The sequence below is a fragment of the Pavona decussata genome, unplaced genomic scaffold, assembly GCF_977016875.1.
Source record: "Pavona decussata unplaced genomic scaffold, jaPavDecu1.1 SCAFFOLD_64, whole genome shotgun sequence".
NCBI classification, from domain to species: domain Eukaryota; kingdom Metazoa; phylum Cnidaria; class Anthozoa; order Scleractinia; family Agariciidae; genus Pavona; species Pavona decussata.
The window spans coordinates 4040982-4065974 of NW_028145484.1; the positions used below are offsets into that span (position 1 = coordinate 4040982).

Sequence of the window (24993 nt, forward strand, 5' to 3'; positions counted from 1 at the left end):
ATTCAGAATATAATAATTTTTTTATTCAGTTGATCTGAGCCCTTCTGGTGCTTCTTCTGTCCGAGTCAATAACCAATTGCAAAGTGTTTTTAGATATATAAAAGCTAAAACACTCCTATGAAGTCATGTGACAGTTATACAATACACAAGTACAACAAATTGTTTCTCTCGCAAAGAAACTGCTGGCATTAATAATTAAGAAGAATAAAGAAATCACTTATCAGCGACTACAATTTTAGGGTGAAGATGGCTGCGAATTTGTTATAGTGCTCCGCGTCGTACCGTTGCCAAAGTTTTACATTAGTTTTTGAAACTTTCAAGCATGAAAAATATCTGCTCATGCCGGCTGCTGCCGTTTGCTGTTCGCTATTTTCATTCCAATGGGAATGAGTCGTGCCCGCAAAAGTGGAACTTGAAATGTAGGGGGGGGGGGGGGGGGTGAGGAGACGAACTGGAACACGTCGCACCCGACACAGGGCAAAGACACAGCGCCCAAGACTTCATCATATTCCATTCCCTGGGCCTTTTGTTACTATTAGTTGGGAGAAACAACTTCTTTGAGAAACGTAGATCCTTAAAGTGCCCCTAACCCTACAATTTGTTTTCTTGTGGTAAATTTCCATATCTTTCAAGAACTCATTTTCGAAAAAATTTTTGAGAAATATTGAATCCTTTTTATTTTACGAGCGCTAAAAGTTACTGAAATTTTTAAATTTTTGCGCCCTTTAAGCCCCGCTGGACAAATTTTCTCTCGTGGGCTCATTAGGAACGAGCCAATGAGAAGCGTCCGATATTTGACACTGTGACGTAAGAAAAGGACACCAGAAGGATTCAGAAGGAATCTTATGAGGGGTATCGAATGGTCTTTGCGAGCATTTGCGAGCATGCGAGCACTGTGTTTATTTTTGCGAGCAGGAGCAGTTGTCAAATTTTTCTTGCGAGCAGCGAGCACTTTAGAAAATACAGATGGCGAGCAGCGAGCACTTTAGAAAAATAGAGATAGCGAGCAGCGAGCACTTCGAGTACTTCGTAAATTTTCCGCAAGCTGGAATCTCTCTTTTATTAATAGGATTAACGAAATCTCGAGCAATCGAGTACATGTTAACGAGAGTGCGAGCATGCGAGCAGTTGCAAAAATTTTGCGAGCACGAGCAAGCGAGCACCCGTTTAATTTTTGCGAGCAATTCGAGCAAAGGCCAATTTTTGCGAGCACTTTTAAATTGAATGGGACCATTCGACACCCCTCTTATGCATGCTGATTCCTTTCTCTACATTTCGAGAGTTGCTGCATCTAAAAACCACACATTTTCCAACCATTTTCTCTGTTTACAATTGAAGCATTACCGCGAATCTTCGGATATTTTTGCACGATGTCCTTTTCTTACGTCACGCTCCATATTTGGCCGAGTGGGGGACTAATGCGAACGATAGGTGAAAATATCGACAAGACTGCCTTCACTTCTAGCGCTCGTAAAAAAAAAAGGATTCAATATTTCTCAAAAATTTTTTTCGAAAATGAGTTCTTGAAAGATATGGAAATCTACCAAAAGAAAACAAATTGAAGGGTTAGGGGCACTTTAAGGGGGGTAGTTTACCTAAATTTGAATGAAATTTAAAGAGGTTTTAAGAAGGGATAGAAGAAAGAAAATGATTTTTGGAACACTAACAGACAGTTGATACCCACGCAAGAGCACCCCAGGTTTCTAGTGGACTAACTTGGTATCCGTCTATTAATTATTAACTACAAATTCTAACCTTAAAACTTCACTAAATCTCCAATATTTCTTATTTCTCTTAATTTAACCAATCCTTCTAAAAAAAACTACTCCTCCCAAATATACCCAAAAATCAACCAAAATTTCACAAAATACCCCACAACACAGATTCATGTGGTAATGATAGGGTTTTTGGATTGCTTGAAACGTGAATGAGATATTTCCATTAAAGCCATGTCAAGCAGCGGAAAAATGGCGTTTAGGTGAATTGCCCCCTTAATGTAACACTATTAAAGAGGAGAGGGTTCCTTGAAAACTGTGGCCATTCAGATAAAAGCCATTGACCCGGTAGCCTGCGGTGCTGTTTATTATGCTGTACAAGGTGGTTAAAGCATTTCAGTCTGTGGAAGGGAAATTCCAAGGTGTGACCATTTAAATGAAAGCTTTTTCCTGTGTTTCTGTTTATTATGCTCTACATGGTGATTCTTCTTTTGTATCTATGTATGAAATTCTTAAGTGTGACCATTGATAGTCAGTATTGAACAGTCCTTTCCATGTTCTTTTACATTTTTTTGCAGATGTGAATTCAAACATTCTTTGAATTTCAGTTCCTAGTTTGAATGGATGCTGTTTGAAATAAAGAAGATGACAAATTGCTTTTCCAGTAGTCTAGTGCGCTTCTTTGGCGAACAGAGACACGTAAAAGTCAGGAACTGATCGTTCATGGCGATATTTCTTGACGATATCTTGAATCTTGAGTTTGCGACAAACTTGGGGCGGAGAATACCTGAAAAAAAAAAAGAAGCAAAATAATCTTAAAATGCTACTTTTAATAACACAAAACTAAAGGTGGGAAAACGCAAGAAATCAAATTACGAGTGGCTGTAGTGTGTCTTGTGACTTGGTTGTACGTGGATTCTAAACCGGTACTTAGGAGATACCCAGTCGAAAGTTAACACAATGATTGACCTCAAAACTGCTCGGTCCTCAAATCATTTCACTTACGAATCAATTTCCAGTCTGCGCCTACGGCAGATATTGATAGCGGTTTGCCGCACCATGGTTCCCAGGGCTCGGTGACTCACCACCATGCCGTCCACCAATGGACCTCCAATAGGAGACCTGAAAACAGCGATAAGCTGTTATCATCGATAACAAAGGGAAAGTACACCAATTTAAAAATAAGGCAAAGGTGGCGAGCTGATTTTGTCTTGAATACTCTTTCCGTAGAAAAGTAACTGGTGAAATATTCACCATATTTTGTAGACTGGAGATGCGCAAGTATGGCCACTTCTAAGTAATCTAATGTTTTCGTTAGATAGAACACACCATTATAAAAATCTGATAAAAACTCTAGGGAAACCAATTCAGTGACAAGGGATGAGATAATGGTTTCACTCGTGAGTTGTAAGCGCTCTTTTTATTTATTTATTTGTTTGTTTGTTTGTTTATATTTATTTATTTATTCGTTTCACCAAGCCGATTAAACCACAATGACTGTCGGCCTACTGCCCCTACAGTATCGTAAAGCGAATCGTAAGTGTATTTTCAACACACAAGTTACATCGTGAATTTGATGGACATGGCAGTTTCTGTAAGAGTGTTAACCAAATCAGATTTATGAATCGGACTGACTTACATTTTCACGAAGTGTCTGGGTATCTAGCATTACTGCTAATTGTGGACACTTTTTATCTATATTTACAAGGTGCTTAAAGTTGCGGTATATATAGCTACGAGAAACTACTGGCAAAAGCAGACATACCATCGTTATACAACAGACGATTACAGGACATTGCCATCTTCATGTATAAGATTAAGTATGAATTACTGCCACAGAGACTTTGTAATCTTTTCCAATTAGACAGTGGTACGTGTTACTTAAGAAAGCGAGAATTTGTTCAACCTCGATTCTCTTCGGTGACATATGGAAAACACTCACTTCGTTACCTCGGGCCTAAACTGTGGAATGATCTCACTCCTAGAATAAGATATCAATCCTCTCTGAAGCAATTTAAAAGAGTCATACTTAATCAGGACCTTACTGCCCTGGCAGCAAATGTCAGTAACTGTCAAGGCTGCAACCTATGCCGAGAATGACTAGGGTTTACATGATTTTTTGCGATTGATGTATGAAATTTTATTAATATGGTTTACGATGTAAATTTTAATTCATTTTTCATAATTTTTAAGAATTTTTAGAATTTAGTTAGGTGTCCACTATTAGTAAAGGGGACTTCTCCCCTCAGCTACATTTCTTGACACATTAATAAAGTTATTAATTAATTAATTAATTAATTAATTACAAAAATAATTGTTGGTGCATTTTACCTGATCGTGGACCTGATGTGAATCCGATACAGTCCGCTTCTGAGATGGTGAATAAAGATAACCACAGTATCTTTGTCACGCAAGCTGTGCCCCGCATCACCAGTGAAGTCAAACTCCATCAAGAGCTCATCCACGGGGAACTGCGCATGATCCTCAAAGCGCTCGAGCCAGGCCACCAGCACGTTTGTCTCGGACGAAGTGTTGTGCGTGCTCAACCTAGTCAGCGGTCGACTGTCTAATGTCAGGTCGTTTCCAAGGCGCGACATGGCACGGGTCTGAAACTACAGAGAACGATATTTTAGAGTTAGCAAAGCTTTAGGTATCTACAAGATTTATGTATTAGCTGTGCACTCATTCATTTGTTCTGTAAGTAACTCAAGACACCACAGTAACAATTTTTAATTTCGCGTGGGAGTTCCAGTTATTCTTATTTAGTTGTTCTTATTTGTAAGTTTTTAATTCTTAGTCAACAGGACTCCGTTGATAACAGCACTCTATACTGAAGGGTTATCCTGTATAAATATTCGATTTTATTATTCCACTATTATGTCATTTCACCAAATAAGGTCAAGAGAACGCGCAAAATATGAGACCGTAATACACTGTAGTGTCCCAGTTTGACCGGTTTACAACAAAGCGAATACGGACGGAAAAGGCAGAAAAAAGGAGCAACAATGGCCGGACTGGACTAAGAATAGTTTTTGAAACGATGCAAGCTCGAAAACAAGTTTTTAGCATGCCAATCACTTGTCATTTATCTTTTCATTTTATCCAATCAAATTAAAGACATTTAACTGGCTTTCTGTGTTGTTTACGTCATTCGTAGGCGCCATATACCGATGGACAGTTTATGCCGGGTGTGTTTCAAAACGTTACCAAAACAGAGAAGCCAAAAGAACAAAATCTTTTTGTAGTGGAATAATAAATCTCTTATTCGATGGTTTTACATATAATACTCGCGGACATTTTGCTCATTGCTAGTATTTTTCCTCACCCCTTCGGGGCTCGGAAAAATACTACGCAACTCGCAAAATAGCCGCGCATATTATATGTAAAACCATCGAATGAGATATATATATTATTATTGCCAGTTCAGCCAATGAAATTGTATTTACCTCGTGTACAGTCACCCCTTCTGAGGCTTGACGGGATAGCTTGCTTTTCAAATCCGATTGGCTGCCACTTTTGCTCGCTTCCAGGCTCCCCGTGCTCCCTGACCGAGTCCTCCTCCGCCGAACAGGTCCGATTTCCTCGTCAAAGCTGTCTACCTGTCCTGCCATGCGCCGAAACCGCTGATAACGCGGCAATAGCGACGGCATGATGAACGCCACCTCACAGCTGACATCTGCGTAATACAGAATTTCATCGACTAACTTGGCGTCTGGCTGGGCTGGACGAGAAGGTGAAGAGTGACCCGCAGGAGAACTCTTCCCGCTACTCGACGTTTCGCTGTCAAAACTCTCACGACAAGATGTATATCGATCGCTATCGCTTCCAGAAACCTCTCGTTCATCACTACCCGTGCGGGTGGACGCGCTCTTTGAAGATTGGAGATAACTGGAGTCTGTTGAACGTAGCGTGGAATCACCCCTACCTCGGGTCCAGGCCTCTTGAATGTTCCCTGCCCAGCCTGGATGAGAGGCTACGTCTACTGGCCACCCCAAGGAGAGCAGAAATTCACCGAATGCCTTTGAATGCTTACAGGAACTGATCTGTTGTGGACAAAAAAATTCACTTGAAATTCCGAGAAGCAACAAACTGCTGTAATTCTCAATATTTTAGCAAGTGTACGTTACCTTGTTTTCTATGATATCATGTGCACTTCCCTGTTCAGCCTTCACGTAAAACAAATAAACTGTATCCTGTGTTCGAGTAGACACGTGATCCAGTTCCTTCAGGGCTTGAGAGAATCCGCTGGAATTGGAATTTAGTCCCAGTAGGCTCGCATCCTCAAATGGCCGCAATGGATTTCCCTGCAATAAAAATGAAGGGTCACAAAGCGTACCAAAATTACGCCAAAGCGTACTATCTCTGTTCGTACCTCTAAAGATGGTTGTGCACGTTTTCACCTCGAAATATTAGTGTCCTACCTTTTCAAAATGGCATAAACTATTTTCTTGATCTAGACGAACAAAACGCTATTTAGAGTTCGCGAGTAATAGCTCCTTATTAGCTAAATATTTGATCCTAAACTTCACTAACGCAAGAAATACAATTATGATTATAATTATGATAAATGCTAGTCGACGTTTCTCTGTACCAATCCTTATTAAGAAGATAAAGGCAGAAAAGACAGTCGAAAATGGAAATTTGAACGGTGAGATTTACGATATTTCGTCAAATCTCCATCTTTGAATCTCTTTCTCGCTGTTTTGATGATGCAGCTTTGTGTTAACTTTGTATTTCTTCTTAAATTTGGAAACAAAAATTAATTACTTCAGTAATAAGTCATAACTAAGTTTTGCAGCACTCTGCAAGAAAAAGCGACGATGTTTTTACCATGAGTCCTTCAATGGTGAGTAACCCCGAATGGGACAATAGCAGACGAGAAGGGCTGAATTCCTGACAAGGTCTGCAAAATTGAAAGACAACAACAGTAAGTGAATGAATTATGGCAGGACTGCCGCATGCTATGATTAGGAAAGTTTTAAAATATGGGCCTGTTTGCTGCCATCCTCAAAGCGATGAATGTAAGCCCAAATAATTCATCTAACCATCTATCACTTTGTGAACTTACTTGGGTGGTGTAATTTCTGTGTCTTTATCCGGGAACTTCACCTTGCTTTTCTCTTCGTTTAACTTGGTTTGTGCCACTGTTTCGTGTTCGAGCTGACATAAAGATACAAACATTTTCATGTTAAAAGCCCTTATAAGAACTATATTACTACGGCCAAAGCTAAATTATGGCCAATTTGGCCTCCCTGTTAAACCACTAGCCCTTCTTGGCAAAACAGAAACAAACTTTGAACAAAGCAACATGTAGTCATAGCAGCTTGTGAATGTAAAACACGAAGGCAAACTCGTACCTGTTTCTGCATCAGAGTTCGCATGTGGTCTTGAACTTCACTGAGTTTTGCGTCAAGAATCTCATCCAGTTCTGGTATGCTTCGGTCTCTAAATAAAGAAAGATAATTTAACTGAAGAAATAAGCCGTCACGCCAGTTAACCCAAAGGGAATACTACATCCACAAAAGGCGCGGGAAAAAACGCACCGGTCGCAAAGCCAGGAAACTACGGCAAAAAAACTTGCCGTAGTGATGGCGAAGGAAATCTTGTTTCTGCTGTCTCTGACAAACGCGGGCAAAAAAAAAACAGACGACATTGGTTTACTCCGGTTAACTCACGCTTGAGTAAGAGGCACCGTATCCACAGCTTCAGGAAAGGCCCTGTGTTTAATGTTCGGAGGTGGGCGAGGTTGAGTCTTGTCTGGAGACGGGCGACCTGGATCCTTTAGATGAGCCTCAATCAAGTCCTGCAGGAAAGTAATCAAGAAAGGTGAAGCAATAAGTGAAAACCTGTCTTAAAAAGAGTGCGAGATGGAAATCGTGGAGTAAAACCAAAAACCAAGTAATTACCCTGGCCAATCACAAGAGAAGTAAACAGCGCAATGAACCAATCAGAATTCGAAGAAAATACTGTAACTGGCGCCAAACGCGGGAAAACACGTGCGACCAAGTCACGATTAGTTTTGGCTTTGATTCTCATTGGTTAAGATAGTGGCGCGAGTTTGCCAACTAATCGCAGTGCGCAGTAAAGCAATACCAAAGCAAATGCGAATTACTTTTGACACTCAACTAAAAACCACTGTAAAATAACTAAAACGAATGACACAAGGTGCCTTACGTTTTTCTGCCTTGAAAACTGTCTCAGCTGCATAGTCCATACATAACGGCCAGCGGGTCCGCGGATAACCGCTGACAAGGTCGGCAAAGGATCTGAAAAATAGATGCAATCACGGTCAAATTAAGTTTAAAAACCCTAGGTATGGAGACAGTCAAGAAAATTGCGGTAACTGTACCGCATATAACCTTATACAGTTTATCACCACTCAAGCCTCCACACTATAATGGGCTAATATTCTTTAGACGCCTACTTAAGATGGCGGATGTTGGCACTGTTCATGGCCTCAAACGGCCGTTAACTTTATCAAGCAAATAAAACGCTGAGCATTCTTGGCTTGCGTTGTGGGTCATAAAATGTTTTGTTTAGGCGCATATTTGCGAACTGTGGTCGTATTATGTCCAGGTGTGAGCTACGTTTGTAGAATGTCAAGATGTCACGATAAGGTAAAGCGCGGCATTATAAAAGGCAATTGGTGAATTATCTAAACAGCAAATTTCTTTTTCCTCTTATAGACACTAAACCAGCCACAATTTGGACGAAAAACCAACAACAAAAAACATTCGGTTTATTTATTCTAATGGTCAGCCTTCCAAGGTAGATAAACCCTACCTTTAGGTTTGAGCGATTCTTCCAGTAGGCCCATTATAATACTGCTGTCCTGGATTACGTAGTATTGGAACTTGCGAGATGTCTGTTGTATAAGGAAAACGAAAAATGATTTAGTCGACTCATTGACCTACAACGAACTTATCAAAACCTTGCCTTTAATGGGATTTTCTTCTGTTTTACGTTTGACTGTCGTCAACACGTTTTCCCGCGCTTGCTGCCAGGTAGCAGAGTTCGGATTGGTTCATAGATTACTTTAAGGACAGTGCCTATTTTTGTTACTGCGCATACGTTCTGCGCATATCGAGATACTCGGGTTTCCTATGGGTGGTGCCTAATAATACAGGGATATTTTTGCACGCTTTAAAACTATGCAGAGAAAGCAGAACTTAGCAAGTGATTTTGGTATCGAAAAAGAAAATTGGGGGTAACCATGCATTTTTCAGAGATAATAAAGCTTCAATTTGGAAAAAAGTGCCATACATTGCTTTGTATTTTGCTGCTTTTTAGAATAATTGTTGCTTAGCTATCTCTAAAAAATGCGTGGTTACCCCCAATTTTCTTTTTGGATTTCAATAGCCGCTACTAAGATCTGTGATAAACTGCGCAAAAATATTTCGCTTTTTGTAGGCACCGTCCCTAAATCACGCTGCTGATGATGTTCGGTTGGTTTCTTCTTAGGATACAATAGAAAAGTTTGAGGTGGTGAAACTTTTTTAGTAAATCGTACAATCGTTTAGTAAACTCAGACTCACAAAAAACTTACTGATCAGCTTTGAGATGTCATTCAGTAAAAGTCTTATCTTTAACTTCTTTTATTTTATTTTACGTTTAACCGACATCAAGCGCGGAAAAAAGTGTAACCGGTACCAACCGGTTACACTGGTAAACGTGTAACCGGGGAAACGTGTAAGTGATGGTAAACACAAGCAAACATAAAACTACTGCAAAAGGCGGGAAAAAACATGTTAAGCTGAGACCCCCATTTGGTTCACCCTTGACTGTTTAAAACACTATATATCTAGAATAAACCCTTCATCGTGGAGTTAAAGTCAATAGAAAGTTCACTTCAAGTTTTAATTTAATTTTTTTCTCAGTTTTACTATGTTTGATTGACCTTCGCTGAGCCGTCAGCGGGGTGCACGTGATCTAGAACCCAGTCCTCGTCCAGAAGTGAAGATAACGCGGCTGGGCCACATGGTGAAGGAAAAGCTCCCTGTTGAAAAAAAAACAAACAAACAAACAAACAAACGATCAGCTGACTGAGCTAAAACATACACTAGGCAAGTCCGTTAGATCAGTATAAAAACGCGTTACCAGTGTCTTGGTATCTCTCAAACTATTTGTATTCATCGGCTTGTTTTTATCTCTTGAGTGTTTTTGGAGTAAAAGCTTAATTCTGGAGGAGAGTAAATCTGTCTTCAGTGAAAGATCTATGACATACCAAGTGCTCCATTATAACAGTCAAGAGCCCTTCAGCTGCCTCTCGTACTCTGAATGAAACAGGTTTTAATTCCTTGTCACCTGAAATTATACACAGTACATCAAGATAGTTACAAAGACTTGACTGATCATGAAAGAAATGTAACTACGTTACTATCCAAATTATGTCAAGAGTAAACAAGAAATCTCGCGTTCTCTTTGAATATACCACCTCAAAACGTACGGCTTTTGTCGGCTTTCACCATTCTTCAGCATTAAAGAAATAAATCATTAATTTGTTCAGATTGGACTAAGGTTTGAAGACAGAGGCAGTGGTTGCAAAGGTCTTAGCACAAGGACAAGAGAGGCACCCAAACGCGCCAGACATTTTTCACATGCGCTTCTATGTTTTTCTCTCTGTTCTTCTATCTCAAGCAAACACTAGTAACCTGTCACATGACTGTGGTACCTTTTAATCGGGGGACAGTGTCTGTTCCTTGCTGAGGATCCTGAAGGATAGAAACAATAACAAAAGTCATACTGCAGCACAGCAACATTTGCATCCAAGTTGGTGCAAAGGTTCATTTCTGCCGTTTAGTTTGGACTATTTTGAACGAAAGTACGTGTAAATTATCAAAATCCAAGTTTGACTTCCAGGGGCTCCTACGTTGAGATGCATCCTATGTATTTTTTCTTAAAAATAACACATTGTTAGATTAACAATAGGCTATTGTAAAAGACCAATACTTTGGAAACATCTTACATTAGGAAGTCTTCGTGAATCCACCCCCAGGATACCGGCTCATCTGCACTTGAGCTTAGGAGTCAATGGGTAAAAACCTGTTCATTGAATAGTGTTTCTCATGAAAGTAGTATTCAACTTAATTAGGATTTCATGTTGTTGCTTTCATGAAAGTGTTATTTATTACAAATGATCATGTTGCAGTTAACTTACTCTTGGAATTTCCTTGGACTTGCTTCCTGAAATTCCCAACTCTACCACCTCCATAACAACATGCAAGCAGCCCTAGAAATATGACCCAACAGATGTGCTCAAACACTTTAATAAAATAAACTTTGAAAGCTACTGACGATATATTGAGAAAATAGGCTTTCCATTAAATTTAGGAATACTGTATGTCTCGTGGTTTAAATTGTTTTGGTTTAAAATTTTTCCAAACCAATTTATTTTTCATTTTCCTTTGCGCAGTATTCATTACCATAACCTGAGACAAAGGGAAATAAAAACCAAACTGATTTTAAAAATTTTAAACAAAAAAAAAATTTGAATCACAACATATGCATGGTAATTTCTGTTGCAATCTGGATCAATATGATAAAAAAATTTCTTCTAGAAGATACCAATAACCCAAGTTTCTGAGAGCAAAACTTAAATTCCTTTTTATAGGTAAAGATGTTGTGGATCTGGTTCCTTGTACATGTCTATCTCTGTCACGCTAATTCATTAAAGGAACATTTTTGTATTTCCTTCGGTGGGCCCCTTGCACACTCTATCCAACTGGACCTCTTCAGTATCTCCTTTGACTATTTAACTGTTTTGTGTTCAATTACATTGCCAAAAAATTTGAAATGAAAATACCTGGCTGTCCAGAAGCCATGGGTGTAACATTATCCATGACTGAATACAGCTGATTGCGGCAACAATCATGGAATGCAGATCACGCGAATGATGAGTGGCTTTCTTGTTGGCTTGGTATGTTACATAATCGCACAGCCAATGAATTGTACTCTTACATTCAGCTTGGTCTGAAAAATCAAAATGCGATAATAAGTTATAGCGCACATGCTTATGAGGTCTAATCCCAAGGGGTGTGCGGTAGAGGTCTAGCCAGGGAGAGGGGGAGACTTGTAAATCTGTTTTTCACAAGAGAAAATAAAACTAACCCAGATGATCTGTGCTAAGCTGAGCAAGACCAGACAGCAACTCAAACGCTGCAAGAGTAATATGAATGTCTGATTTCCATCGACTGCTTCTGATGACAACAAGCTTGTTACACAAGAGATGTGTCAGTTGAACAAACAGTCCGCGAATAGTTGATAGGTCTGAAACAAAAAACAGAGACTGGCCATGACAAGCACATCTTCAAACTTTCCTAAATACTCTGTTACACCATGAACTGAACTTAACATGTAATGGGATGTAATGGGTCATGAAACACTGTTTACAAATACAGCAATAGCCAATGATACTTATGGACACTTGAGAAACTCTAGAAAATCGGATGGTTAACTTGGCCTCCATCCTCAATCATTACCTCAAGATTATTCAAAATAAATTAAATTTTTACTATTCAAGAATGTACTTATAACAAGCTAATTACCATGAGGAAATAAAGGTGGTTGTTGTCGTTGTTGTAGAGGTGCTAATAATATTCAAAGGGTATCAATACATTGAAACTAAAATGAAAATGATACAGTTCTAACAACTACAAAGGAGACACGAGTGCGACAATTTAAAAGGAGTTTTGTTTTTGTTGTTGTTGCTGGTTACTGCTTTTAGAAAACAAAGAGTCACGTTTTATCAAAAATGTTGCTTTTCATTAATTTTTTAATAAGCATCGTGCACCTCCCAATAAAAACCACCCTCTTGAAAGTGTCACATCAAAAATTAAAAATATATATGGAGCCATGAGCCACTTTTCAATCACTGCACCTTACATGTACAATAACATGTAGACTCTGAACTTCAAAACCCAACAAACGAATGGCATGTTTTACTGCTGTCAATCAGAATTAAGGTGACAATCAGCCGACTACAAAAATGAAGCAACCAACAAAGTGGATCCAAATCCACCAATCACAGTGAAAGAACATGGCCTGGTGACCCCATTGAGTCAAATGACTTTGTTTTCTAAGAGGTTCGCTACACTGAATAAGGGCAGTGAAAAACGTGCCGGTTGCTCGACTCTTTCAGAGTCCACATGTTATTGAAGGGTGCAGTAAATATGCTTCCATCAATACATCACAAACCATAAGACTGAAAAGGCTGTTGATTGAATCCAAGTTGACCAACACTGTCCACTTCAGTGCCAGTACTTCCTGTTTCAGATATTGTGCTGCTTCCCGTGCTCGCACGACGGCGATGATCCTGAGGAGCCTGCAGGCGATCAGCCACCCTTACAGAGGTGTCAACTTGCTTAGGAGAAGAGATCCCTAGTGACTCGGCAATCTCACTGTCTTGAATCAGTAGAGATACACCTACAAAGAAAATAAAAAAATGTACAGTTCAAAATTTATACTGTCAAATACAGCACTTGTGTTTTGTTTGTTCATTGTTTTTTAAACTAAACAATTTGCAAACTACATGCATCCTTGGAGAAAAAGCATAAAAAGCATTTTTTCAGTCTAGATGGGGTGCATTCACAGCAGTTTTCAAAATAATTGATGGACACAGTGGAAAAACAGCAAGCATAAGCCTCAAAATTTCTCCAAATGAGCTCTCATCTGGTAGGGACTGGTTAATATTTAGGATTTTTATCCTCATTGTTCAGACTACATGCTGTTCCCTCGGGGATCTGCTGTGGTACCAATTGGCTGCTGTTTTTACTTGTGTACAGGTGTACCAGTGTGGGTTGGGATCACCAAACTAAATTTTGTCCCAGAGCAGATTGTGTCAGTCTTATTAGCATGTTCTGAAACTGTTGAGGTCTGAGTTAAGAGCAAGCTGTATCTCTGTTTCGTGAGATGAGGTTCATTGCTCTTGAGCTGCAAAGCAGAGCACAAAGCCTGAGCTTCACTTTGTTTATATGTAGCACAATTCCCATCTGCTCCAGAGATGGGTTAATGCCAGTCCACCATGAAGTTACCCAGACCTAGTACTAGTATATGAGAGAAGGGTACTGTCTATTGGTGAGAAATCTCATAACAAACCTCCCAGCAGGATCTGAACATTGAACGAGTCGGCTTCACACTGCAGAGCCTCTAACAGAAGCCTAATGAGTCTGGGTTTCAAAGACAGGAATGTCAAAGTCTTCTCTTCACCACTGTCCTGTTCACCTGAATGCTTCTTCCTCCATCCTGCTGTCATGTCTAAAATATAATATATAAAAAAGCATGTGTGAGATAAAATACAATCAATGATTATGAATAATTATACGAGACATATATTTTAAACTGTGGATGAAAGATCAAGGATCTTTCTTCTATTTGATCTTTCATCCGCAGTTCAAAATATATGTTTCATTAATTCATAATCATTGATTCACCCTTCACGGGTATTTTACAAACTCACAATTTATGACCAGCTCCCAGTTGGCTTGATAGCTCAGTTAAAGCACAGCACTGGCATCGTAGAGGTCATGAGTTTGAATCCCATTCAAGCCTGAATTTTTTTCAGGCTTTCTTTTCACAACTGCTTAAGTTGCTTACTAACTGCGAGGATCTTTCTTCTATTTGAAAATACAATCAACATCTTGCTCCTAAGGACTTGATTTTACAGCAGCTTACCTTTTATAGCCAGATCCTTAAAGTGCAGTGGTAAGCAAAGCATGGATAACAGAAGGTGAATAGCTGCCCTCCGAAGCTCAGTAGAGGAAACATTACACCTAGGGGTACAAAGAGAAACACAAAAACAATTCTAACATTTACATGACAAAAGTTATAATAAACTATTTCTTGCCAAAAATAAGAAATACTGACACTACCTCCAATAACCTCTTACAACATGTTGCAATACTAGCATTTGCACAGGCAATAACAGCATTTTCTTGTTTCACCTTGAGTTCAAGAATTTTTCTGTATTTCCACTGAATATAAAATGGTTTTTTTTTTTTTTTTTGGAGAATCATGACAATTGCATAAAGTGTCCATACCCCTCTGGAAATTTATACATTCTTGTCAAAATTTTGGCTATTTTCTTGCTTCGAAAATTAAATCAACTAATTACTCAGCTCTTGTTCACATTATTGCATTACACATATTCATTCAAAATACTTTTTTTAGGGGAGGGTTTGTTTTTAGGGAGGACTTGTCACTTGAAAGAGTTTCACATTTCGTAATGATTGGACTTGAAACGCTAACAGCTTTAAACAGCTAACCATAATAAAGTATATATTTAGGAAGAAATTAAGTACCTGAGATTAAAAATGAATGAATAATAATAATTAAAATCAATAATATTTTTCAAGGATAACCCCATCAGTGTTAAAAAAAAATACTGGTATCAAAGGGGGTCTTGTTCCTAAAAGGTACAGTATTTAAAATGGGGCAGAGGGCTTATATCTGGAAGAGGAGGAGGGAATTCTGTTCAGAATCTTCAGGTATATGAAAGCCACCCAAAAGATGCAACCACTTTTCCATGCAATTGAAAGGCAGATTTAAAGTTGAATGGTAATAATTCACTCATGATCAGTGCAAGTTAATAAAGAAATTACAAGTACAGGTACCTTATTTGAACTTCTGTTCTTGGTAACACTGTCTCTAGAGCAGTGATCAAGTGTGGTAATAATACTTGTACTCCTTGGAGATCTACTCTCAGCAGGTCAGCTGAGTTGAGCAGGATACTGCAGAGAACATGGCCTGTGCATGACTAAAAGAAAGCACCAAGATTAACAGAACACTTACCAGACCTATGGAACATTTCGTTATTATAAAGGGTAATAACAGGGGGTGAGATCTTTTCACTTACTATATGCCAATCCCTGCTTCCCACTTCCTGCTTTCCACTTCCCATTTTTTCACCTCAATTTGCCACCTCCCACCTCACTTCTCAAATGTCACAGTTCTACTTCACACATCAAATTTTACCCCTCCACATTTTTTAACACACCTCCTAATTTCCACTTCCCATTGCCTCATTCCAATAATTGGTAAATTATTTACCACTTCACATTTCCCACTTCATGTTTACCCAAGCACTTCCCACCTTCTAGGTCACAGATCCTCTTCACCACTACAGTAGAACCCCGGTAACTCGAACTCTGAAGGGAAACGAAAAACTGTTTGAGTTAGCGGGGTTTCAAGTTATCGGGGTCAATTAAAATATTCAATTTTCCAGGTTAATAATTAATAGTTCATTGATTTTTAGCACTTTGGTATACGGTGCAGTGCAAATTAAACTTATTTCACGAGAAACTAATACATTTTGTGACAATTGTAACAATTATGCATTCTTCTGACAATGCAATACTGTGAATGTAACTTAGTTTATTTAAAAACTCAATTTATGTTCCCTTTTGCATCGTCCAGTCTATGTTCTAGTGTTAGAATTCGATCACACGATAAAAAAATAGGCAGTCTCAGACTGCATGTGTCTACTGCAGCACTGGTGTAGAAATGTGATATAAAAGAATTGAAGAAAATAAAGCACTGAAAGCAAAGTTCTAATCTGAAACGTAGGCATAAAATGCAACAGAAACTATTAATTAATCTATACTTGTTCGGCCAATATTGGAATACGCGGTACCTGTCTGGTGTCCTTACCTTGTTAAGGACATCCATGCCCTCGAGAATGTACAGCGAAGAGCATCAAGACTTGCTTTAAACCAACGCAAAGGACAAATGTCCTATGAAGACCGATGCAAATTACTAAAATGGCCTACTCTTTCCAACCGTAGAACTTATTTATCTTTAATTGAATGTTATAAGATAGTTTTTGGATTTTATCATTTAAAATTTGAAGACTTTTATGATTTCGCCACAACTCGGTCTACAAGGGCAAATCATCAATACAAGCTCTATGTGAAACCAGCACGACTTAACTGTTATAAACATTCTTTTTTCGTTAGAACTGTGAAACTCTGGAATAAACTACCTGGCGATATAGTGGAAGCTGATAGCTTTAAGCATTTTAAATCTAAGCTCAAAATGTATTTGAATATTTGACTCTAAAGATCTCGATTTATGTATACTTATTTTTGTTTTTCTTTCATTTGAGGGAGTTTTCGCATAGGGCTAACCTCCAAACTTCCTTTTCTAGAAGTACTTTTCCTCTTAGTTTTATCTGTATATATAGTCTGCTTCTGGAATAAATAAAGTATGTATGTATGTATGTATGTATGTATGTATGTATACTGAACTTATGAATAGCAAGTATCATTCTTTGACTCCTGTCGTGTTTCCATAGTTTTCGCATAAATTAACTTTTTCCTAGAGCGGTTAAAAACAAATGTTTTCTGACGTGAAATAATATGGTTACCTATTAATCATTTGCCGAAAAACACACTTGAACGCAAAAATTGCTAAAATTCACGGCGTGTTGATGAAGACCTTTGGCATATCAAATTTCAACCCGCTTATGCAAATTGTCCTTGATTGCGCATCTAGCATCTGTCGCTTCTCAAACGCATATGTGAATTGACAAAGACACAAAAATCAACAAAAAGCTTTTCCAACAAAACATTTTATTGAAATAAACGATGCATTTGTTATTAGAGGCAAAAAACTTTCAGTTTTTTTTTTGCGTGCGTGCAAACACGCATGTAAAATTTGAAGACACTCCGTGTTTGTTCAAAGCGATCACTCGCAGTAAATTCGGGTACGTTTGCGATGAAAATTACAGAAGTTACAGAATTCTGGTTCAAATCATCACTTACAGTCAACCCAGGTCACGCGTGAACGATATTTTTTAAATTTGAACGGAGTTTTGAAATTTACATGTCAGTTTTGAAAATCGCAAACGAGATTTCAGAGTTCCCATATAAATTTCCCTAGCTTATTGACGGTATAAAGCTATGAATTTTTTTTACATTGCAAAATTGAATATTTCAAGAATAACAATTGTTTCCTAAGTATTTTGAATCTTTTTTTCAGTTAATGCGTCTTTTTCAGAACGATTTCCAGCGAAATGCCCAACATTCCATTCACACGTCGGACATTACAAAGAGAACTTCGAATGTTCATTTCATTCTTGGAGATACTGTTCACGCGTGACCTGGGTTGACTGTAAACTATTAGTAAAAAGCAAATCAATATCGGAAAACATCATTTACCGTATTGTCGCCATTGTCCTGATCCGGAAATACAATCACTTAGATCTCGGTCAGTCGAGGATTAGCGTCGGCTTTCGATAGGATTCCATTTGGGATTCCTGTGGCATTTACACTCTTACACTCTTTCACTCAACCCGATGACATAGTGTCTACGCTTCTCTAGAAGCCGTAGACACAAAAAACTAATGGGACATCTCAATGGGCATCCGTGGCGAGTTATAAGAACCAGAAATTCGAATTATCGGGGTAAATTTTGATCAAGGGAAACTAAATTTAGTTTGAGTTAGCAGGGTTTTCGAGTTATCCGAGTTCGAGTTAACCGAGTAAAAATGACTGAAAAGTTGGGTCAAATTCAAGGGAATTGAGACTCAGTTTGAGTTAGTGGGGTAGTTCGAGTTATCCGAGTTCGAGTTACCGGGGTTCTACTGAATTTTGCTCCTCCTCCTTCACACTTCACTTCCCATATCCCATTTACTACTTAACACTTCACACTTCTAATTCTCATTCATCACTTCACACTTTCTAGTTCAACCATATGCCATGAACTCTGGCCAGACAGTGTGCTGTCAGGCCCTCCCAATACCTTTATCACATTTTTCTTACCTCTGAATACAGTAGTCCAATAGCCAAAGCTAAATAAAACCTGGAAAGATAGACAGGCCTGATCTCCTGCCCAGAACGATGACTACAGAAGATGCGACATAAGGCGCCATAAGCTTCAGCACGCCCTGGCTCAAACTTGCTGTCCAAGTTGTTTCCACCTAGTTGAAAGCTACAAAGTAAAGAATACAAGATAAGACTTGAGGAGGTGCCTCCTCTTGCCACTGTGCATACGATCTGCGCATCTAAAGCCTGTCGCACACTTGAGGAAAGAGCTGAGCAAACTGCCTTGCAAGGCGATTAGCTCAGCTGTTTCATCACGTGTGCGGTTGAGTTTTTGTGAGTCTTTTGCCTCGCGAGGAAAATATCTGCCGTGTTTGATATTTGAGATTTCGCCTCATGAGGCAAAAATCTCATGAAAACTAAACCACACACTTGAGGAAACAGCTGAGCTGATTGCCTCGTGTGACCTTGCGATTCCTCGCAAGGCAGTTTGCTCAGCTCTAACCCTCAAGTGTGCGGCAGGCTTAAGGATGGTCCGAAAAACTTTGACCCTGAACAAGAAGGGAAGGGGGTAATGCAGAAGATCTTTGGCATGGGTTTCCAAATCACTTGATACATACTGACGCACAATTGTGGTCTTTGGCACAACATGGCATAAGACAAAGGCAGTTACCTTGGCGATTGAAAACTTTTACCATTCAAATGAACTGTTATTATCCAAAATATTCAGGATTTCTCTCCAGTGTAGGATTTAGAGTCTACACAGAGAGGCATGCGGGGAGTCTGGGGGATGAGGTTGGCATGGTAGTCCAAGCAACGTCTCCCTGACATAGGGGTTTCGGCAACCACTTGGAATAGAACTTCGAAACTCTTGGCATATCTTTAGAGTGGGATGTACACGGAATGCACCATGGCTCAAGGGGAGGCATTTATGTCACATTTTGGCAGCAGAATGGGGGAACTTATTCAAGGATTTACAGACTGTATTAATTTACGTACCTCATTTTGCCTAGTCCCATCATTTCAGGGATGGAATTTCCCAGGAATCCTTCATATATCTTTCCAAGGGCCTTAAAGTTTGCTGGCATGTCCAGCTTAGCAAATGCAGCTTCAAAAAGCCACGCTCCAAACAAATGCAGCACGCTATCCCCTGATGGTTTGTCATTGTCTGACTTTGGAGATTTTGGGAACAGCAATGAACTTGATGGAATGCTCATCAGTTCTGGATGAAAAGAGTCTAACGGAGGCATTCCAGTAGCTGAACTTCCACTACTGTTTCTGGAAGGAACTGTTTGTGATCTTGTTACTAATCCCGTCAGATCACTCAAACCTAAGGCCACGCCAATGCTTAAAGATTTCTGGTCACGTTTTTTCACAGCTAGAGGGCTAGCACTTTTGGTCGGTGCTGGAATTGGCATATGTTTCACTGGTATATCTGCCGTGGTTGAAACACCCAGGAATGCATTTACAAGGACTGCAACGCCTTTCATTGCTTGTAAGAAATTCTGTGGGAGGATCTTCAAGCAAGGATGTGCTTGCGGTGAGATGACTTCTTCACTTGCCAATGCAAATTCTTTAAATTTTGGAGTGCCACTGATGAGCTCCTTCTTGCAGAGCTCAACGGGATTTCCAATGATATGAAGAATTCTGAACCAGCACTGGATAAGGCATTCATTGGCTAACTTGGCTGGCAGTTGGACATCACTTTTCCTGGTTGGTACCAGAGGTAGAGGAAAGCTGGGGCCATACAAGAACTGAACGACTCTCTTGGTGAGCGAAAGAGAGGTCCTGCTCCAATAGTCAACCATCGCATTGTGATGACGCCATGACACACAAAGCTCATGCAAAGTTTTCCACATTGAGGGTGCTGGAAAATGATGACAACAAGCATGCAACCAGACCTCAAGCAAGACACTAATCATTTTCTCACACAAGTGTTCTGCAAGTCCTCCTGTTGTATGCGGTGGTGAAAGAAGCATGTCATTTATAATCATCAAAAATTTAAGCAATGCCTCCCATGTTGGTGGGGACATTTTCACCTCTGCTGCTGTAGCTTGAATCGCTTGCAATACTCTGATACACAAGGAGGCTTGCAAAGCTAAATTACCTTCCTCTCTATGCACAAAAAGGTTACGAAAGTGTTGGAAGATTTCTTTAGCGTATTTCTCCGGAGACTTGAGCAGCGGTTCTGGGGTCCCCTTCTTGGGATTGGCCAAGGCAGTAAGCCAGTCCAGATAAATGTTCACACAACCTTTCACAATTTCGCCATCGCTTTCAGTCATTTGAAGAGTTAGACCATGACAAAGAACCTCCATAACCCAGTCCACCTCTCGTTCTGAATGTAGCGGCTCCTGTGTCTCCGGGTTAATGAGCGTTTTCACCACTGTGTGAGCAACATCTCTTCCCACGGAAGGAGGAAACTTGCACAGAACGCTTCTGTTATTATGGTCACGCTGTAACGTGTGTCGCAGAGAAACCCACTCAGAATACATGACAAACGGCTGCCCGAGTAGTGAAGAAAATGTAAGTTGACATAAAAGTCAAAAGCTTGTTTACAGGGTTTTTAGCTTAATCTCTGATCTTGCAGTCTGATCTAGTTAGATCAAGCAAATTGTCTTCTTTCCTCTTTGCCACTGCCGAGGAGAAATAACTTTTGGATCAGTGTTTCAGTTCCGCACATAATAGGCACGGCTAGATTTCTCTTTACTAAAATGTAAGAGAGCTGCTTTGAGCATCCGCCACCCAAACGCCATTTTGGTTTGTGGGAATGTCCGCTGAACTGGATGATCCCGGACATCGACAACTCTCACAGCATAGTCACGCAATACGCACCTGACGATTCACGCAACTCTGTATTTACAGTCAACCCAGGTCACGCGTGAACAGTATTTCCAAGAATGAAATGAACATTCGAATTTCTCTTTGTAATGTCCGACGTGTGAATGGAATGTTGGACATTTCTCTAAAAATCGTTCCGAAAAAGACGCATTAACTGAAAAAAAAGATTCAAAATACTTGGGAAACAATTGTTATTCTTGAAATATTAAATTTTGCAATGTAAAGAAAAATCCATAGCTTTATACCGTCAATAAGCTAGGGAAATTTATACGGGAACTCTGAAATCTCGTTGGCGATTTTCAAAACTGACATGTAAATTTCAAAATTCCGCTCAAATTTCAAAAATATCGTTCACGCGTGACCTGGGTTGACTGTAAATTTATTGGGTGAAGCCATTTCACAAATGAGAAAGGCTGCCATGTTTTTTCATCAAATCATAAAGCTCACTTCACTTTTTTTCCCCCGAGAATCATGGATTTTCTAATCGTGACATTTCAAGCATCATGACCAAAATGGCATGACGGAACAGAATTATTGTATCTGACTGGGGTCCAGTTGAGTAGTACAGCCCTGCACTGGGGCTTGCCAAGACCGTTTTCCAGGTTGCATGGCACATCACGTCTCCTGATTATCACGCCCGGAGCGATTCCTTCTCCTCACTCAGGTAAATTCTCATATCGGTCCGAAGCACACTGTGGTAAAGAATCAGTCAAGAACTCAGGTATTATCAGTGACAGGCAATTTTCTCTCGACAATTTTTACGTGGTTGGAATTAAGCGTGACATCACACGTCATCTGCCCCGCCATCTCTCAGCGAACTCCATCATTACTCCACTCTAACATGGTTTTGGTCATTGGTTATGATCGAAGAGAGGTTAATTGCTGACAGCAGACTCTCAAAGTCGCCTTTTGCATAATCGTAGACAAATCTCAGGGTTTTTGGTGGGGCTTTTATAAAAGTGTTAAACTGGAAAATAATGACGCTGTGGTCTTTAAAAGACTCCGTATCTTTTGGAAACAAGTAGTGTTGGTTACATTGACACGGTTCGGTACGCTCGTGATTACAAGGTCAAGTATGTTGTTGAGTACGCTGTTGTCAAGGATGTTGCGACGACCTGATTTCCTTAACAATGTCAACAATCCATCGAAGGAGCAATCGTTTTCGGGAAAACGGCAATAAAAATTGTAAGAATGAAATAAGGTAAAAGGAGTCCAAGACTAGCGGTACCTCCAAGACTACAGGTCGTTTGACAACGAGTCATCCTTCTGTCATTCGTTTTAGCCCGTGCGCATGCTCAAACCTCAAAACGTACCACATGCAAAACAAAATTACTACATTGTCATATATATACATGGCTGAATCTCCGTTGAAGTTAGTAAGGTGGACCTGAGGTGCCAACGAAAGGGATCTATCTCATATCGGCAGGTCTATTCCGGGGGTGAGGGGTGGGGGGTGAGGGGTGGGGGGTAGGGGGTGGGGGGTGAGGGGTGAGGGGTGAGGGGTGAGCCAATTGTTCGAAACGAATTCTAGTCTGAAATATCAGCCGTCTCTTCTCCCTAACCCACAGGGGGTTATGGGGAGGAAACAGCTGACATTTCAGACTATAACAATTCAAGATTCAAGACTGTGGTTTCTTTCCCCTATTTTACTGAGATCTGAGACGCATCTAATACCCGACATTCACTAATGGAGTGTATTGTAACGTGGTACATGTGACACTGATAAGTTTCCTGAGAACTATAATTTTTACATTGTTGCTAATTTATTTGAATTTAATCAGTGATTTAATTCACACACTATCTTAGGTGCTAAAACAAAATGGGTTCCATAGCAGCCCAGAAACCCCTTTCCCTTTGTCATACTGTCTCCATATGTGACCCTCCACGCGAAAAGAGGGCTTATGGATTTCACTCCAAATAGTGAATTTTTTTCACGGTCACGGCGCGTGTATTTGAAACTTCACACTGTGAGGTGGAAATTTCACGCCGTGTTCACGCTATTCCGAAACGTTTTCACTCTGGGAGTGAATCTGAAGACTGGGAAATAAATTCACGCCGCACGGTCACGCCGTGAAAGTAAAATTATAAAGGAGTGAAATATTTCACGCCGTGAAATGTAAACCTCGCCGTGAAACTTTTCAATGGCGTCAGAGTGAAAAATAATGAAAATAATTTACTAGGATCCGGTTACGTATCGCGGCGAGTTTAATAAACAAAATGCCCCAGTAAACATACTCTTGAAGTATTATAAAGCTTAATCCATTATTTACGCCAAAATTTCACAAATAAAACACAATATCCTTAATAATAGTGTTTGCTTTTGTTCAGCCAGGTCAACTTTCAAGTCAACTTAAGAACGTGTTTTGTGATCATTTGCATGAAATCAACATCTTGTGATAATGTTGTCAACAGCCTGTCAAAGTTCATTATTCCATTGGTTGGTTTATCGGTAGCCTGAGAAATGAGGCGCCTCTTATCGCACTTTAGTATGGATTGAGACGCGGTTGTTGGCAGACGTAGTATCTCAGAACTATAAACCTGTGATCAGGCTCTCAGTCTTGGTATTTTAAAAACCATTCCTGCAAAAATTTAGCGAGCGACCGCGTAAAAATAAATAAGAGCACTGCTAAAATTGGGCCTTATCACAGGTTTAATGGGGAAACCGACTGAACTTCTGTCAAGGGACATTTAAACTCACCCCAGTTAAACTCACCCCCCACCCCCACCCCCACCCCATCACCCCTCACCCCTCACCCCTCACCCCCCACCCCTCACCCCTCACCCCTCACCCCTCACCCCTCACCCCCCACCCCTCACCCCCCACCCCTCACCCCTTACCCCCCACCCCCCACCCCCCACCCCCCACCCCCGGAATAGACCTGCCGTCTCATATGGTCTAGGAGCCGACTTTTCTCTCCCTCACTTTCTCGTCGACGACAAGGTATCGGAAAGCAGGGCGGAACCATCTCCAGCTGGCATAAGCGAACTCTGGTGGTGCATCGTCACGGTACAACGCTCCGGCACAGCGTCCAGAGGTACCGCTGTCGGCTGTATTTTTCTCTCTTTTTCAGCCATTTTGATCTTAAGGTTGGCAAGTCGCCCGAAGACATCGTAGGGAAAGAAGCGTTACATTCATGTCCCTTTTCATGTCCTTGTCAAATTGACGGGTATTGTGTGTGGTAGTTGGGTAAAGCATTTTTAATCGTCAACACTGTAATGCAAGTAGAAAATCGCGTAGGAACAGGGCCCAGTGGTCCAAAACCATCATAGCTGGAAACAGGATTTTTAGCATACTTAATAAGGGCAAGTTTGCGCGATACGATTTATCGGCCCAAAACGGCCTTCAAGCATTGGGGTGATTACGTAAACGCGGTCTAAAGTTTTCATCTCGTACCGGAATATGGGGGGAATGAAAGTCGAACCGCTATATAATGTAGACATCCCATTGGGGAAAGTGCTACGTTCAATTGGTCAAAAATAACAATCCGATGTGAAGATTTTGGGGGTTACCCTTGATGATCAATTAGCTTTTTAAGTCACGTGAGCAATATTTGCCAAACAAATCGCAAACTATGGGGAATTACGCGATGCGCGCGTCTTTCCACTGCCGCCTAACTGGGCCTCAGGTGATTTTCACTCGCGGTCGTCAGCTCAACTTCCTCGACTATCCCAGATTACACGAAGTC

At 40.2% G+C, this 24993-nt stretch overlaps 1 protein-coding gene across 1 annotated transcript; it reads right to left on the reverse strand.

The window, feature by feature from the left end:
• Position 1: 1 nt before the first annotated feature.
• LOC146478558 (ral GTPase-activating protein subunit beta-like) lies at positions 2–21248 on the reverse strand. Its single transcript, XM_085112071.1, has 24 exons — positions 19469–21248; positions 18470–18638; positions 15323–15465; positions 14385–14482; positions 13809–13967; positions 12909–13136; positions 11823–11981; positions 11518–11684; positions 10873–10944; positions 10387–10426; positions 9940–10019; positions 9613–9711; positions 8499–8580; positions 7890–7981; positions 7391–7518; positions 7073–7160; positions 6784–6875; positions 6546–6618; positions 5843–6019; positions 5162–5758; positions 4047–4327; positions 2721–2837; positions 1577–2502; positions 2–573 (listed from the first exon to the last, which is right to left on the reverse strand). Exons 1-23 carry the CDS (start codon positions 20959–20961, stop codon positions 2385–2387), a joined length of 4752 nt encoding a protein of 1583 aa, XP_084968197.1. The 5' UTR covers positions 20962–21248; the 3' UTR covers positions 2–573; positions 1577–2384.
• Positions 21249–24993: the final 3745 nt, after the last annotated feature.

Excerpts from the sequence above, each read along its gene's own strand:
- LOC146478558 (XM_085112071.1), bottom strand. The coding sequence starts at position 20,961 with ATGTATTCTGAGTGGGTTTCTCTGCGACACACGTTACAGCGTGACCAT. Across the intron at positions 15,466-18,469 it reads TTGGACTACTGTATTCAGAG|TCATGCACAGGCCATGTTCT; the intron begins GTAAGAAAAATG and ends GCTTTCTTTTAG. Across the intron at positions 7,161-7,390 it reads ACGGTGCCTCTTACTCAAGC|AGACCGAAGCATACCAGAAC; the intron begins GTGAGTTAACCG and ends TTCTTTATTTAG.